Consider the following 13638-nt stretch of genomic DNA (forward strand, 5'->3'; position numbering starts at 1 on the left):
ATTGTCAAGGGTTCTAAGACTGTTTTCACCAGAGCTGGGTTCAGACTAAACAATGTTGACTTGACAGCCGTCCAACCTGAAAGATGGAGCCTGACCAAAATGCTGCTGGTTTTAGAACTTTCCAGGAGTTTTATTGACATCAGTTAAAATATACAACTAACACTGTGCACATAACATAGAGCAGAGCAAAAACAAGAACAGGACAGAGCTGAGAAAGCAACAAAACAAATATTTAAAGCAACTAAGCAGTACTTCTGAAACAGTACTTGAATTTGCTATATTTGTTTGTAATGAATCATGACAGATTGTTTGAAATGCCTAATCAAGCAATTATGGAATCACTAGTTTCATTCACACAATTGTACACCAATTACCAGTAAATGCAACTTTTTTCATTTTAATCTGTTATGCAAACTTCACCAGTGCAGTTTCTTTGCTTCCGTATCAGAATCCAGTACAGAAGGAGATGCTCTGCTGCGGAAATCCAGCAGTTAATGTAGAAGTTCAGGATATATAAGCCCTGAAAAAAATAACAGAATGACATGATAAATATAAAAAAGCCTGCATGCACATAAAAAAATGACACAACTGGGATTTACCCACTTGTCATGGGTGTGAATGTGGGACATTTACTGGTTTATTTGAACTGTTCTGCAACAATAACTGTAAGATTTTTGAAAAATATATTATTGGTTGCAAAAACTAAAATTTAATGTGGAATTTCTGTAATCTTCACAGGGTCAAAATTGTACATCCAGACTCAAATATATACAAAGATTCAACTAAATCCTTTATTAACCTTTCCAAAGACTATTCCACAGCTATCCAAAGCCCCAACCTGTACCAGGAAACCATCCATCCATCTATTTTCTATACCCGCTTCTTCCATGAACAGTTGTGGGCGAGAGGTGGGATACACCCTGGAAAGGTCGCCAGTCCCTCGCAGGGCAACACAGAGGACAAAAAACCACGCACACCTCCATTCATACCTAGGGGTAATTTAGAGAAACCGAATCACCTAACAGCCCGGAGAGATCCACTCATGCATGGGAAGAACATGCAACCGTGCTGGCAACTGCACCACTGTGCAGCCCACCAGAAAACCAACCAAAATAAAATTATTGCTTTCAAGAACAATGATTAAAGGCAAAATAATATCAGAAGCTTATAGATGGCAATGAAAAAAAAAGTGGGTGGTTGAGTTGCAACATAGAAAAGAACATTTAAACAAATATTTCTTACTAGTTTGTATGTACATATTTGACCCTGTGCTGATTAGTGAAAATCCACTATGTAGACCAATTCCTTTATGACAGAAACTGTGTAAAAATTAAGCATATTTAAAATAAAAAGAAACAATGATTTTGGCTGTTGAAGAAAAAAGGCCTCCAGCTATGTGATTTCAGATCAATTTTTGCTCCATTATATGTAACAACAATAAAATATGTAACTGCATACAGAGCATTTACTATGTTCGTTACTAAAAGGTTTTCAGAGTTTTTGGTTAGTACCTTGTTATTTGACAGCTGCGTGTCTGAACATAAACGCCTGTGTATACGATGTCACATCTCACAATATTGTTGGTGAAGTCTGATTCCAAGACGTGGAAATTAGGATTAACTGTAACCTGAAGAAAAAAACAAACAACAACAAAAACTTGGCAACTTTTTAAGGTTCATGTCAGTGTTGTGAATCCAATGAAAACATTATTCAAAATCCCTGGTGCTTGGAAAAATAAACCCAAACCCATGTCCTGGCATCACCTGTAGGATGTAGTTTCCTGGAGGAACGTCAGTGATGTCAATCCACTGACAGTCGATGTTGGCGGCGTAAGTGTCGTGGCATCCTGGGCTCAGTCCCTGAAAATACAAACCCATCAACTCTTATGTTCTTTAAAGCTGTGAATCTCTGATTATTGTCTTCTTAGGAGTGCTTAAATGCAGCAGCGTTTAGATTATACAAAAAAGTTATTAGAAAAAAGGTTTTTATAGGAAACCAGGATCACAGAGCTCAGACAATAGATACAATAAGTGATGTTGTGTTTTAAGAATCTTTCTTAATGTTGGCTAATATTCAAAGTTTTAGCCACCCAAAAACATCAAAAGCTTAATCTGATAACCAGACTATTCACCATTCATTCCCCTTAAACTCATTCAAATTTTGTGTTTTTTAATGGATTATATGTATAGACCAAGATATAACTGTGAAGTGAAAGGAAAATAATACATGGTTTTCAGAATTTTTATTTAAAAAATCTGAAATGTGTGGCATGTATTTGTATTCAGCACCCCTCAGTCGATACTTTGTAGAACCAGGTTTTGCTGATTTTAAACTGAAAGTCTTTTGGGGTCTGTCTTTACCTCCGTTGCACATTCAGAGGCTGAATTTTAAAAACTTAAATTTTGAAGCCTAGCTGCAAATTTTCAATTGAATTTAGGTCTGTAGTTTGACTGGGCCATTCATTTGGTCTAAACCGTTTAATTGTAGCTCTGTCTGTATGTTTAGTATTATCAGAAGAGGATTCTCTGTCCAAGTCTGAAGTCTTTTGCAGCTTCTAACAGGTATTCTTCCAGAATTGCCATGGATGGAGAACAGGTATACTATTCTCAATTGATCTTCCCATGAACTTGCACCAGTTTCCAGGTCCCTGCTGAAGAAAAGCCTCCCCACAGCCATGTTTCATTGTGGGAATGGTTAGTTAAGGTCGATGTGTGGTGTTTGTTTTTCGGGCCACTAGGAGTTTTGCATGTCAGCCAAAAAGTTCAGTTTTGGTCCCTTTTTACCAGAGCACCTTCTTCCACATGTTTGCTGATATCCTGGACATGATGAACCACAAATGGGACTTATTGTGATTTTGTAGATTTGCAGAGGGTTTAATAACCTAACACTGCTGTAAACTTCTCCACAACTTTATTTTTGATATTTCTGCTGTGTTCCTTGGTCTTCGCGAAGCTATTTCTTTACAAATGTCCTCCCACAAAGCCTTTACAGAGCAACTGTATTTATACTGAGAATTAATTATGCACAGGTGGACTATTTAATGATAATGTGACTTCTAAAGTCATGTTTTTTTGCACTAGAATTTATTTAGGGGAAGAAGAGTAAAGGCAGCTGAAAACATGTGGTTGTAATGTCACAAAATATGGGATATGAAGAGTTTATGAAGAGTTTTAAAAACCGCTGTGGGTCTTCCACTCCTTGCCCATCAAATTGGGACATAATCCTTCTTAAATATTTTTATGAATAAGCAGATATTTGAAAGGTTCTACCAACTATTCTGTTGCTGAACGGAAAAATCTGCTTGACAGCAGCTGGAGGTCCGTTTATAGTGACCAACGGGCCCACCTAGACATGTCTGTTTGAACAAAATCATAACAGCTGTAAAGTCTTGGCTGGCACTTTTAGACTCAAGCATTGATTTTGCTGGTCCAGATCTACCTGTGTGTGAGATGTGCATGCGTAGCGCCGTCTGAATCCGGGGTCACAGCCGGTGTCCTCCAGGCAGAAACTGGCCTTGTGCCCCTCGGCCACTTTACGTCCAGTAACAATGTCCAGCAGGTCGTAGTTACTGAAGGCGTCCATGCTGTGGTAGTGCCTGAGGATGAGATTAAATTGAACTGAAAAAATCTTTTATTTCTTCTGGCAGGCCTCAGGAATGCTTTTAGGGACACCATTTTATTGATGTGATTATATTTTGTGGGATTTTGGTGATGTTTTCCTGGCTCGTGCAGTGCAGCACTGATATGACGATCGTTAAACAAAATGATATGATGTCTCTTATTTCCACTTTAACAGCCAAGGAAACTCACTGGTGACAGCTGTGCCAGTCCCACTGATATCTGGGCTTGAGAGGGAGGAAATCAGCGGTCCCTTGGTTCTTCACTTTCTGAGGGAATCGCAGAAGCACCCTGAAGTCGATGTCTCGAACGCTGGGTGCATAAGCCGACCTTGGATGAATCACAGGAGAAAACAGGGATTAAGAGGAGCTGGAAAGTGCTGCTGTTGCCTGAATTTCCAGGTGTAGTTTTCTTAAATGTATTGAAGCAAAAATTATTTGTTCGAGTGAGCTTAATGCTTTTGGGAAAATCAACCTAGAACATGTTTGTCTTGGCAGGACGTGATGCTGGCCAACCGCTCCTCCATAGGAAGACCAAACTGTTTTTATAAATCAGACAAATCCCAAAACAACCTAAAGCTGAGAACAGAAATGTTAGTATTCTTTGAGTGAAAGTAAAGGAAAGTTTTGTGTGTGCATGTGTGAATTATGGTGCCTACGTGCGGCTGAGTGCGTAGTAGACTTGAATCACCTTTGGAAACACATCTTACCTAGCCAGACAGTTTTCCTCTGCAGCACAGCGCAGTGCGTACATCTGCATGCGCTGGACATAAGTCCCTGCTTGAATGGCATAGGGCTCTGGAATGAGGTCTGGCAGTCCTGGGGAAGGAAATTAGAAGTGACAATACAATTTTTCTCCTCTGAGGTTGTTTAGGCTGGAAACAGTTCATTGATGTAAAACTCTGGACTGAAAATGAGAAAACAAGAAAGAATTTTTCTTTCTGGTCTTAGTTTGACTCAAAGGATAATCGTGGTATTATCTAATTTGGGAACTCACAGGATCTCAGTCTTACTCTTTAAATCAATGCTGATTAATCAATAGATTAAAAATCCTCAAGTTTATCTTTAAGAGATGTTACATACTGTGTGCCTCCCAAAAGAACATAAATATGGCAAATTCTTTAGCATGACATTGTTTTGTTGAGTGTGTACAGAAAACCTCTGAGTTATGCCAATAACCCAAATCCTGGTTTTATACTGTCAGGACAGATGTTGGGTAGTTTTAACCAATCATCGGCAATATCATTATGTTTCCTCTTTACGGAGGATACACTTGACTGCGCTGTTTGTTTTTAACCTCGTTTTTTTTTTTTTTTTCACTTTGACAAAGCAATTAAATGAGCTATTGCTATTGTATGTATTTTACTACTGGATGAGACTTTATATGTTTCTCTCCTACAAGAAACCACTAAATGATCTACTGCTACAATTAAATCTTTATTTTTTCTTTCACATAAAAAGTACTGCTGAACCAGTACTTTTATAGTTTTTGGGTGTCTGCTCTTTCTTCTCAAACCCCCACTCGGTTGCAGCAGATACCCGCACGTACTGACCCAGGTTCTGGTGGAGGTTTTTTCTTGTGAAAAGGGAATCTTTCCTTTCCATTGTCACCACTTACATGTTCAGGATGAGGGATTGCTGTCAACTTTGTCGTATAAGAATGTTAATGTCTGTGGGTTATGTTGGGGACTTTAGCTCATATCAAAAGAGAAGACTGTTCCCCTAAGATAATATGAACCTTTTTGCCACTAGCGCTAGCCATGTTCAACATCAACACTTTGACCAAACAATTGGTCATAAAGTCAATAAAGAAATTCATCATTTATGCAGTATTATACATTGATTAGCGATTTTGATAGCCATATTTCCTTGATTGTCAGTGGAAGCAATAAATCGGTTACGGTTGCCTCAACCGAGGTCTTACTCAACTACTGAGAGTAGGAGAGAGGCTCCGTTATGAAAATAAAAGCATAGATTTTCAGCCAAGAGTTTAATAGGATGATTCTGACACAGTGAATGAACTCTACAACTTATATAGTGTTTGGTATTAATTAGTCAACTCAGAGGCAAGAACGATACATAGTCAGATTTACTTGCAGCAAGTGTAGCTCACTTTTGCAGTGCAGACTACAAAGTGTTGGCACCCCTCTCTCTTTATTTATACATGCTGGTTCACACACAGTTCAACAAACATTCAGGGTGTGTGTGTGGGTGTGTGTGTGTGTGTGTGTGTGTGTGTGTGTGTGTGTGTGTGGGGTCAGAAAGGTTAGGGTTCATGTGTCTTGATTTTAAACAGAGAGGGAGTGAGGACTTGGTAATCATAACTCATTCGTCTCCCACATATTCCTTTCTGTGGCATGTAGGAGGGAAAAGCACTTAGAGCAGACATGAGTGATAAACAATACAAAAGTTTTCAAACCCTAACATATAGAGTCACCACAAAGTCCATGGAAAGATGTAACTGTAACAAATTTAAAGACATTTTAGTGTTCTGCTTTCAGAGAGATGAGAAAGAGGGAGAAAAACCTGAATGATTGTACAGAGTAATGTGCCAACCTGAATTAAATTCATTTAAGTGTGTAATGATAACACAGTACACAGGGTTAAATTTATTCCCTGGTAATTAGTTTTTGTCCTGGTACATAGAAGAGAAATGCAGGGTGATTACATTGGCCCCATAAAACTATCATGGTTCCTGCAACAAAAGTTCCTCATCAAAATAGAGTAGCAGCTTTACTAGACCCACAAGATGCATACTCTCTGCATATATCTGGAAAACAAAACTTATAGATTAACTGCAAAATATCTGTACTTTTATTTCTGTTGTATAGCCTCTTACAGTTGCATTAGTTGATTTGTTTCTTAATTTCATTATGTGTTTATGTTGGCTTTGAATCTGATATTGGATTGATATTGGCGCCAGTGTTGGAAAACCGTCAAGTCAGCAGTTTTCCCCATTATTGTGTATGCCATAACTCGAAAATAACACAACATTTCTTGTATTTATTACTGAGCATGCTATAAATCTCTACATGAATGTAATTACTAAAATCTATTTATAGTATATACATTTATTGAGATGCAGCCAAATGGCGAGTTCCAGAGTACTACATTTACAGAGATGCATCCTGCCTTTTGTTGAGGATATGAATGAATATTTTTTTAGAAGGGAAACATTTCTTAAAGATTATCCAATCTAGTTTGTCAAAACAAATGTCCATTTTAGCTTCTATAAGTTTAAATTCTAAAGTACAACTTTACTAAAACCTACAAACACATTAAAAGCAAGCCTTATCTTTAACCTGACTGATCTCATTTCCAATGAAAGAGACACTTTCAAACTCACCATTTTGGAAATACCTTGTTCCGTAGCCTGTTCCGGGCGGATTGCGCGTCCGGGCCACTGACCTGCCTCTGTTGGGATACAAGTTGTAGAAAACAGAATTCCTGTGGGTTTTAAACAAGTTTCGGGGGTCGTCGTTGACCATACCCTCTCCTTCAGCCTCGTTTGTTATATACACATTTGACACTGGGAAAGGAGCCGGTGCCTCAAGTTCGGTTTCCAGAACTGACGGATGCGCGGGTTCCCTGGAGACAAGTATCCCCCCCGGCACTGCGGGTAATTGTTGGTGTTGTGCATCAATACCTGGCTCCCCTCCTGTGGTATGGAAAGCACCACCATGCGCAGCTTCTCTTCTGCCTAATGAGTCTCTTAAACTGCCTGATGAAGATGCATTGAAGCCCTGTGCTTCTGTAAAGCGCACAACCTGTGCTCCAGGAGCGGCTCCTCTGCGTGCGTCCGGCACATTACTAGCAGCGCCTTGCCTCCTGCTGCTCAGATAAACTCCCGACTGGCTGCCAGACCGAACCGGAGCCTGGTACTCTGACCCTGTGCTCAGTAAGCTGTAAACCTGCCCGTTATTCTCCCACTGGATGCGGTGCCGCCAGGGTCCAGCTGGGCGCTGCTGTCCAAAGTTGAAGCGAAGAAGTACTTGGAAAAAATATAATGATAAAATTGACCACTTTGCCATGACAATAAAACTGGAAAGATCCTCTCGTTTAAAAGATTTATTTACAAAAATGAGTTGCACAAAAATCAGAGGATGAAAAGCGAAGACGAGATCCGCCTCCTATAAACAGCATGCCACTTAACAGCTGGTACCGAGAGGAGGGACGGACCTTCTCTCTGCAAATTTGTCCAATTCAGCCTAGTGACTTTTGTAAAGTCAAACTTCCATGAATATAATTTAACCCATTCCTTGCCGTGGTTAGGTTCAGTTACACAAGGACGTTTGTTCAGTAAACTTTACGCAATGCCGTGAACGGTCAAGCAGTCGTCCAAATCCTGCCATATTTAGGTCTAGTTATATTCCACAAGAAAAAATGGCTGATCCTTTTAATATCTCAGATTTATTTGCGCATCCGTCATCATATAATTAAAGAAAAACTGAAACGTGCATTTTCTTTTTCCCAGTGTAACAGATATCACCAAATACAAATAACCCTTTTATTGGCTTCATGAACCTGGAATACTTAAAGGATTTATAAAAGTGCATCTTCTTATAGTTTGTTGTAGTTGTTTTTTCTTTGGAAATCACAATTTCCCAACTGATCTGGTTGTATTACACACGTAGCCATGGATTGACGCAGTTTTAAACGTTAACCAGAAGGTGGCAGTATGTGTCTTTGTAAAGAAAATGTCACTATACTTTTATAGATGACCTGAACACACAGCAAGGGTCTAGTTCTGCATGTGAATTTTATTACAAGGTGGATAATGAGGTGCACAAAACGAAAGGCACCTTTTTAAATATTCTTTAAGGATCAGTGCAATATTTCATAGCTTGTTTGCTCCATTTTGATTTTTCAGGTTTAGTTTATTTTGAACATTTACAAGTAAATAATAACCGTACCATATCATACCATACCATACCATGCCATACCATCTTTATTTGTGAAGCACAAAGTGCTGTACATATTGCAAATAAAAAATACAAGTTAAAAACAGACAGGTAAGAATATACATCCTAGAAATTAAGATAGATTACAAAGAAAATAAAAGAAAATAAGAGCCAACCTATCAGGAAGTACAAAATGCTTTTGCAAATAAGTGTGTTATAAGAACGTTTTTAAACTCACAGAGCGATGAGACCTGTCAAACATTTGACGGCAGCTCATTCCACATTTTTTGAGTAGTTACAGAAAAAGCGTGGTCATCTATAAGTTTGCGCTTAGTTTTTGGCACTTTACGGAGCTGCAGACCTATGGGAGCAGACAGGTATATGTAGCTGTAGGAGCTCAGAGAGCTAAGAGATTTAAAAGCAAATAAAAGAACTTTAAAATACATCCTGAATTATACAAGTAATCAATGGAGTGACATTAAAACTGTGCTGTGCTCGGACTTCAGAGCAATGCTGCAGTATTTTGCACAATCTACAGGCGCCTAATGGATGTATCAATAATCCCTAAATATTGTGCGTTACAGTAATCCAGTCTGGATGTGATAAAAGCATGGATTACTGTTTCAAATGGCTGCCTGGTAGTAAGGATCTGCCTCAGATGGAAGAAACTAGATTTCACAACTGCCCTAATTTGACTGTGAAGTTTCAGGTCTGCATCTATCTTAACTTCTGGGTTTGTGAAGATCAGCCTAACATATTGAGACAAGATTTATAGAAAAGGTCTCTGATGTGTTACCAAAAACACTTGTGTTTTTTGTTTGTTCAGATGCAAAAGGTTTAAGGGCATCCATGTCTTTATATAATCAAGGCATTTAAACAAAGAAACTAATGGGTTTCTGCCAGTGGGCCCACCACCTGCAGGGGGAACCGTGAGGGACCGGTGCAAAGAGGATTGGGTGGCGGACGAAGGTGGAGACCTCAACGGCCCGATCCCCGGATGCTTAGGCTGGCTCTAGGGACGTGGAATGTCACCTCGCTGGGGGGGAAGGAGCCTGAGCTTGTGCGGGAGGTCGAGAGATATCGACTAGAAATAGTCGGGCTCGCCTCCACGCACAGCGTGGGCTCTGGAACCCATCTCCTTGAGAGGGGTTGGACTCTCTTCTACTCTGGAGTGGCCCACGGGGAGAGGCGGCGGGCTGGTGTGGGTTTGCTTGTTGCCCCCCAGCTCAGCCGTCTCGTGTTGGGGTTTACCCCAGTGGATGAGAGGGTTGTATCCCTGCGCCTTCGGGTTGGGGAGAGGTCTCTGACTATCATTTCAGCCTACGGGCCGAGTGGTAGTGCAGAGTACCCTGCCTTCTTGGCGTCCCTGTCGGGGGTGCTGGAAAGTGCCCCTCCCGGGGACTTCATTATTCTGCTGGGGGACTTCAACGCCCACGTGGGGAACGACAGTGACACCTGGAGAGGCGTGATCGGGAGGAATGGCCTCCCCGATCTGAATCCGAGTGGTGTTTTGTTATTGGACTTCTGTGCTAGTCACGGATTGTCCATAACGAACACCATGTTCAAACATAAGGGTGTCCATCAGTGCACTTGGCACCAGGACACCCTAGGCAGGAGGTCGATGATCGACTTTGTTGTCGTATCATCAGACCTTCGGCCGCATGTTTTGGACACTCGGGTGAAGAGAGGGGCTGAGCTGTCCACTGATCATCACCTGGTGGTGAGTTGGATCCGCTGGAGGAGGAGAAAGCCGGACAGACTCGGCAGGCCCAAGCGCATAGTGAGGGTCTGCTGGGAACGCCTGGCGGAGCCCTCGGCCAGGGATGTATTCAACTCCCACCTCCGGGAGAGCTTCGACCAGATCCCGGGGGATGTTGGAGACATAGAGTCCGAGTGGACCATGTTCTCTGCATCTATTGTCGATGCTGCTGCCCATAGCTGCGGCCGTAAGGTCTGCGGTGCCTGTCGTGGCGGCAATCCCAGAACCCGGTGGTGGACACCGGCAGTAAGGGATGCTGTTAAGCTGAAGAAGGAGTCCTATCGGCTGTGGTTGGCTTGTGGGACTCCTGAGGCGGCTGACGGGTACCGTGAGGCCAAGCGTGCTGCGGCCCGGGCTGTGGCAGAGGCAAAAACTCGGGCCTGGGAAGAGTTCGGTGAGGCCATGGAGAAGGACTACCAGTTGGCCTCGAAGCAATTCTGGCAAACCGTCCGGCGCCTCAGGAGGGGGAAGCAGTGCTTTGCCAACACTGTTTATAGTGGGGGCGGGAGACTGCTGACCTCGACTGAGGACATTATCGGGCGGTGGAAGGAGTACTTCGAGGATCTCCTCAATCCTGCCATTACGCATTCCGTGGTGGAAACAGAGGCTGGGGACTCGGGGTTGGACTCTTTAATCACCCAGGCTGAAGTCACCGAGGTGGTTAAAAAGCTCCGCGGTGGCAAGTCTTCGGGGGTGGATGAGATCCGCCCTGAGTACCTCAAGTGTCTGGATGTTGTAGGGCTGTCATGGTTGACACGCCTCTTCAACATTGCGTGGCAGTCGGGGACAGTGCCTCTGGACTGGCAGACTGGGGTGGTGGTCCCCCTTTATAAGAAGGGGGACCGGAGGGTGTGTTCCAACTACAGGGGGATCACACTCCTCAGCCTCCCTGGTAAGGCCTACGCCAGGGTATTGGAGAGGAGAGTCCGACCGATAGTCGAACCTCGGCTTCAGGAGGAACAGTGTGGTTTTCGTCCCAGCCGTGGAACACTGGACCAGCTCTCTACCCTCTACAGGGTGCTCGAGGGTTCATGGGAGTTTGCCCAACCGGTTCACATGTGTTTTGTGGACCTGGAGAAGGCATTCGACTGTGTCCCTCGTGATGCCCTGTGGGGGGTGCTCCAGGAGTATGGAATAGGGGGCCCTTTATTAGGGGCCATCCGGTCCCTGTACGAGCGGAGCAGGAGTTTGGTCCGCATTGCCGGCACTAAGTCGGACCTGTTCCCAGTGCATGTTGGACTCCGGCAGGGCTGCCCTTTGTCGCCGGTCCTGTTCATAACTTTTATGGACAGGATTTCTAGATGCAGCCAAGGGCCGGTGGGGGTCTGGTTTGGGGACCAGTGGATTTCGTCTCTTCTTTTTGCGGATGACGTGGTCCTGCTGGCCCCCTCTAGCCAAGACCTACAGCATGCGCTGGGGCGGTTCGCAGCCGAGAGTGAAGCGGCTGGGATGAGGATCAGCTCCTCCAAGTCCGAGGCCATGGTACTCGACCGGAAAAGGGTGGCTTGTCCTCTTCAGGTTGGAGGGGAGTTCCTGCCTCAAGTGGAGGAGTTTAAGTATCTCGGGGTCTTGTTCACGAGTGAGGGAAGAATGGAGCGGGAGATCGACAGACGGATCGGTGCAGCTGCCACAGTAATGGGGGCGCTGTGCCGGTCCATTGTGGTGAAGAGAGAGCTGAGCCGAAAAGCAAAGCTCTCAATTTACTGGTCGGTCTACATTCCTACCCTCACCTATGGCCATGAACTTTGGGTCATGACCGAAAGAACGAGATCACGGATACAAGCGGCTGAAATGAGCTTCCTCCGTAGGGTGGCCGGGCACTCCCTTAGAGATAGGGTGAGGAGCTCGGCCATCTGGGAGGAGCTCGGAGTAGAGCCGCTGCTCCTCCACATTGAGAGGAGCCAGTTGAGGTGGCTCGGGCATCTATACCGGATGCCTCCTGGACGCCTTCCTCGGGAGGTGTTCCAGGCACGTCCCACCGGGAGGAGGCCCAGGGGACGGCCCAGGACACGCTGGAGGGACTATGTCTCTCGGCTGGCCTGGGAACGCCTTGGGCTCCCCCTGGAGGAGCTGGAGCAGGTGTCTGGAGAGAGGGACGTCTGGGCGTCTCTGCTGAGTCTGCTGCCCCCGCGACCCGGTCCTGGATAAGCGGAAGACGACGAACGAACGAACTAATGGGTAACCCTTTGTCTTTTTAATTTGGGAATCATCTGCATAATAATGAAAGGAAACTCCATGTTTCCTGAAAATGGAGCCAAGTGGTAGCAGATAAATGGAAAAAAGAAGAGGGCCTAACACTGAGCCCTGTGGGACCCCATAACAAATTCATAATAAAATTCTAAAGTACTTTATTCTTCCCAAAGGGAAATTAAATGTTGTTTTAGCTCATTTTATACACGTTTCTTCAAAGAGCTGTTGTATATGATGGCTGTGGGCAGGAAGGATCTCCTGAAGCGGTCTGTCTTACAGCAGATCTGACTGAAGACACTCTCAAAGAGAGGCGGCATGTCAGAATCTTTGGTGTGATCTACCTGCTGCTAACCACTTCTCACCACCAGGTGCGGTTGCCTGGAGGAGCTGGAGAGGGACAGGTGTAGCTCATCAGGCTCATCAGCTGGGCAGTATAGGAGGAGACTGCGCCTGCACTTCGTTACCTGAGCGTTTTGCCCTAGCGGTACAGCTTATCGGCCATTCAGAAAATCTGCTCTAGTTTAAAGAAAACAAGTTTGAAATTTTGAAACTTCTGTACTAATTTATCCCTGGATCTGACTGAGCTGACCTGAGACACAGAGACTCGGTCTGAACCGAGTCCCGGATCGAACCTTTTGAACTAATGCAGTGCGCTAATTTTAACAACGACCCACTGTTCTAAACGAGAAATTAAAACTGTGGTCCATTGTGTCAAATGCAGTTCGATCAAGGAGCCAATGACCATTCCAGAAGCTTAATTTTAGCCTGCTTTGTCTGCTTCTACTAACAGAGTCCTGACTAAGAAAGAAGCTTTTACTCTAAAATGAACCCTTTAGAGTCAACCGAAATTTGCATTTTCCCACATTAATAACCTAAAGGCCAATTAGCTACAGTTACAAGAAGAATGTTTGGAGAAGTCAAGGTAAGGCTTTCGTATCTAACAAATCTGTACCAGGTGTCAAGCACGGGGTTAAGCTCATGAGTGATGTGGGCAACCAACAGTAAAAAGAAGACACTGATTTAGAGAGGAAACATGCAGTGCTCACTTCTCGTCTTCTGTGAGATGGAATATCACCGAGTGACTTTGCTTCGGCCAAATAGGGCATCAGTATGAAAAGCTGTACTATTTTTAGACAGAGAAACCTTACTCCTGTTCTGAAGTCCAGCACCGC

General features: G+C 43.7%; 1 protein-coding gene across 2 annotated transcripts; it reads right to left on the minus strand.

The window, feature by feature from the left end:
* Positions 1-103: 103 nt before the first annotated feature.
* Positions 104-13528, minus strand: loxl5b (lysyl oxidase-like 5b). Of its 2 annotated transcripts, XM_047367464.1 has the most exons (8): positions 13513-13528; positions 6963-7030; positions 4327-4435; positions 3810-3947; positions 3439-3595; positions 1764-1859; positions 1512-1627; positions 104-520 (listed from the first exon to the last, which is right to left on the minus strand). In XM_047367464.1, exons 3-8 carry the CDS (start codon positions 4374-4376, stop codon positions 505-507), a joined length of 573 nt encoding a protein of 190 aa, XP_047223420.1. In that variant the 5' UTR covers positions 4377-4435; positions 6963-7030; positions 13513-13528; the 3' UTR covers positions 104-504. The 2 variants fall into 2 exon arrangements, with proteins under 2 accessions (XP_047223420.1, XP_047223419.1); XM_047367463.1 differs by lacking the exon at positions 13513-13528 and having other exon boundaries at positions 6963-7963.
* Between the last annotated feature and the right edge of the window lie 110 nt (positions 13529-13638).

Source organism: Girardinichthys multiradiatus, chromosome 6 (genome assembly GCF_021462225.1).
Source record: "Girardinichthys multiradiatus isolate DD_20200921_A chromosome 6, DD_fGirMul_XY1, whole genome shotgun sequence".
Classification (NCBI taxonomy): domain Eukaryota; kingdom Metazoa; phylum Chordata; class Actinopteri; order Cyprinodontiformes; family Goodeidae; genus Girardinichthys; species Girardinichthys multiradiatus.

Excerpts from the sequence above, each read along its gene's own strand:
- loxl5b (XM_047367463.1), bottom strand. The coding sequence starts at position 7,647 with ATGGCAAAGTGGTCAATTTTATCATTATATTTTTTCCAAGTACTTCTT. Across the intron at positions 4,436-6,962 it reads AACAAGGTATTTCCAAAATG|GACTGCCAGACCTCATTCCA; the intron begins GTGAGTTTGAAA and ends TTCCTTCCCCAG. Across the intron at positions 3,948-4,326 it reads GAGGAAAACTGTCTGGCTAG|GTCGGCTTATGCACCCAGCG; the intron begins GTAAGATGTGTT and ends GATTCATCCAAG.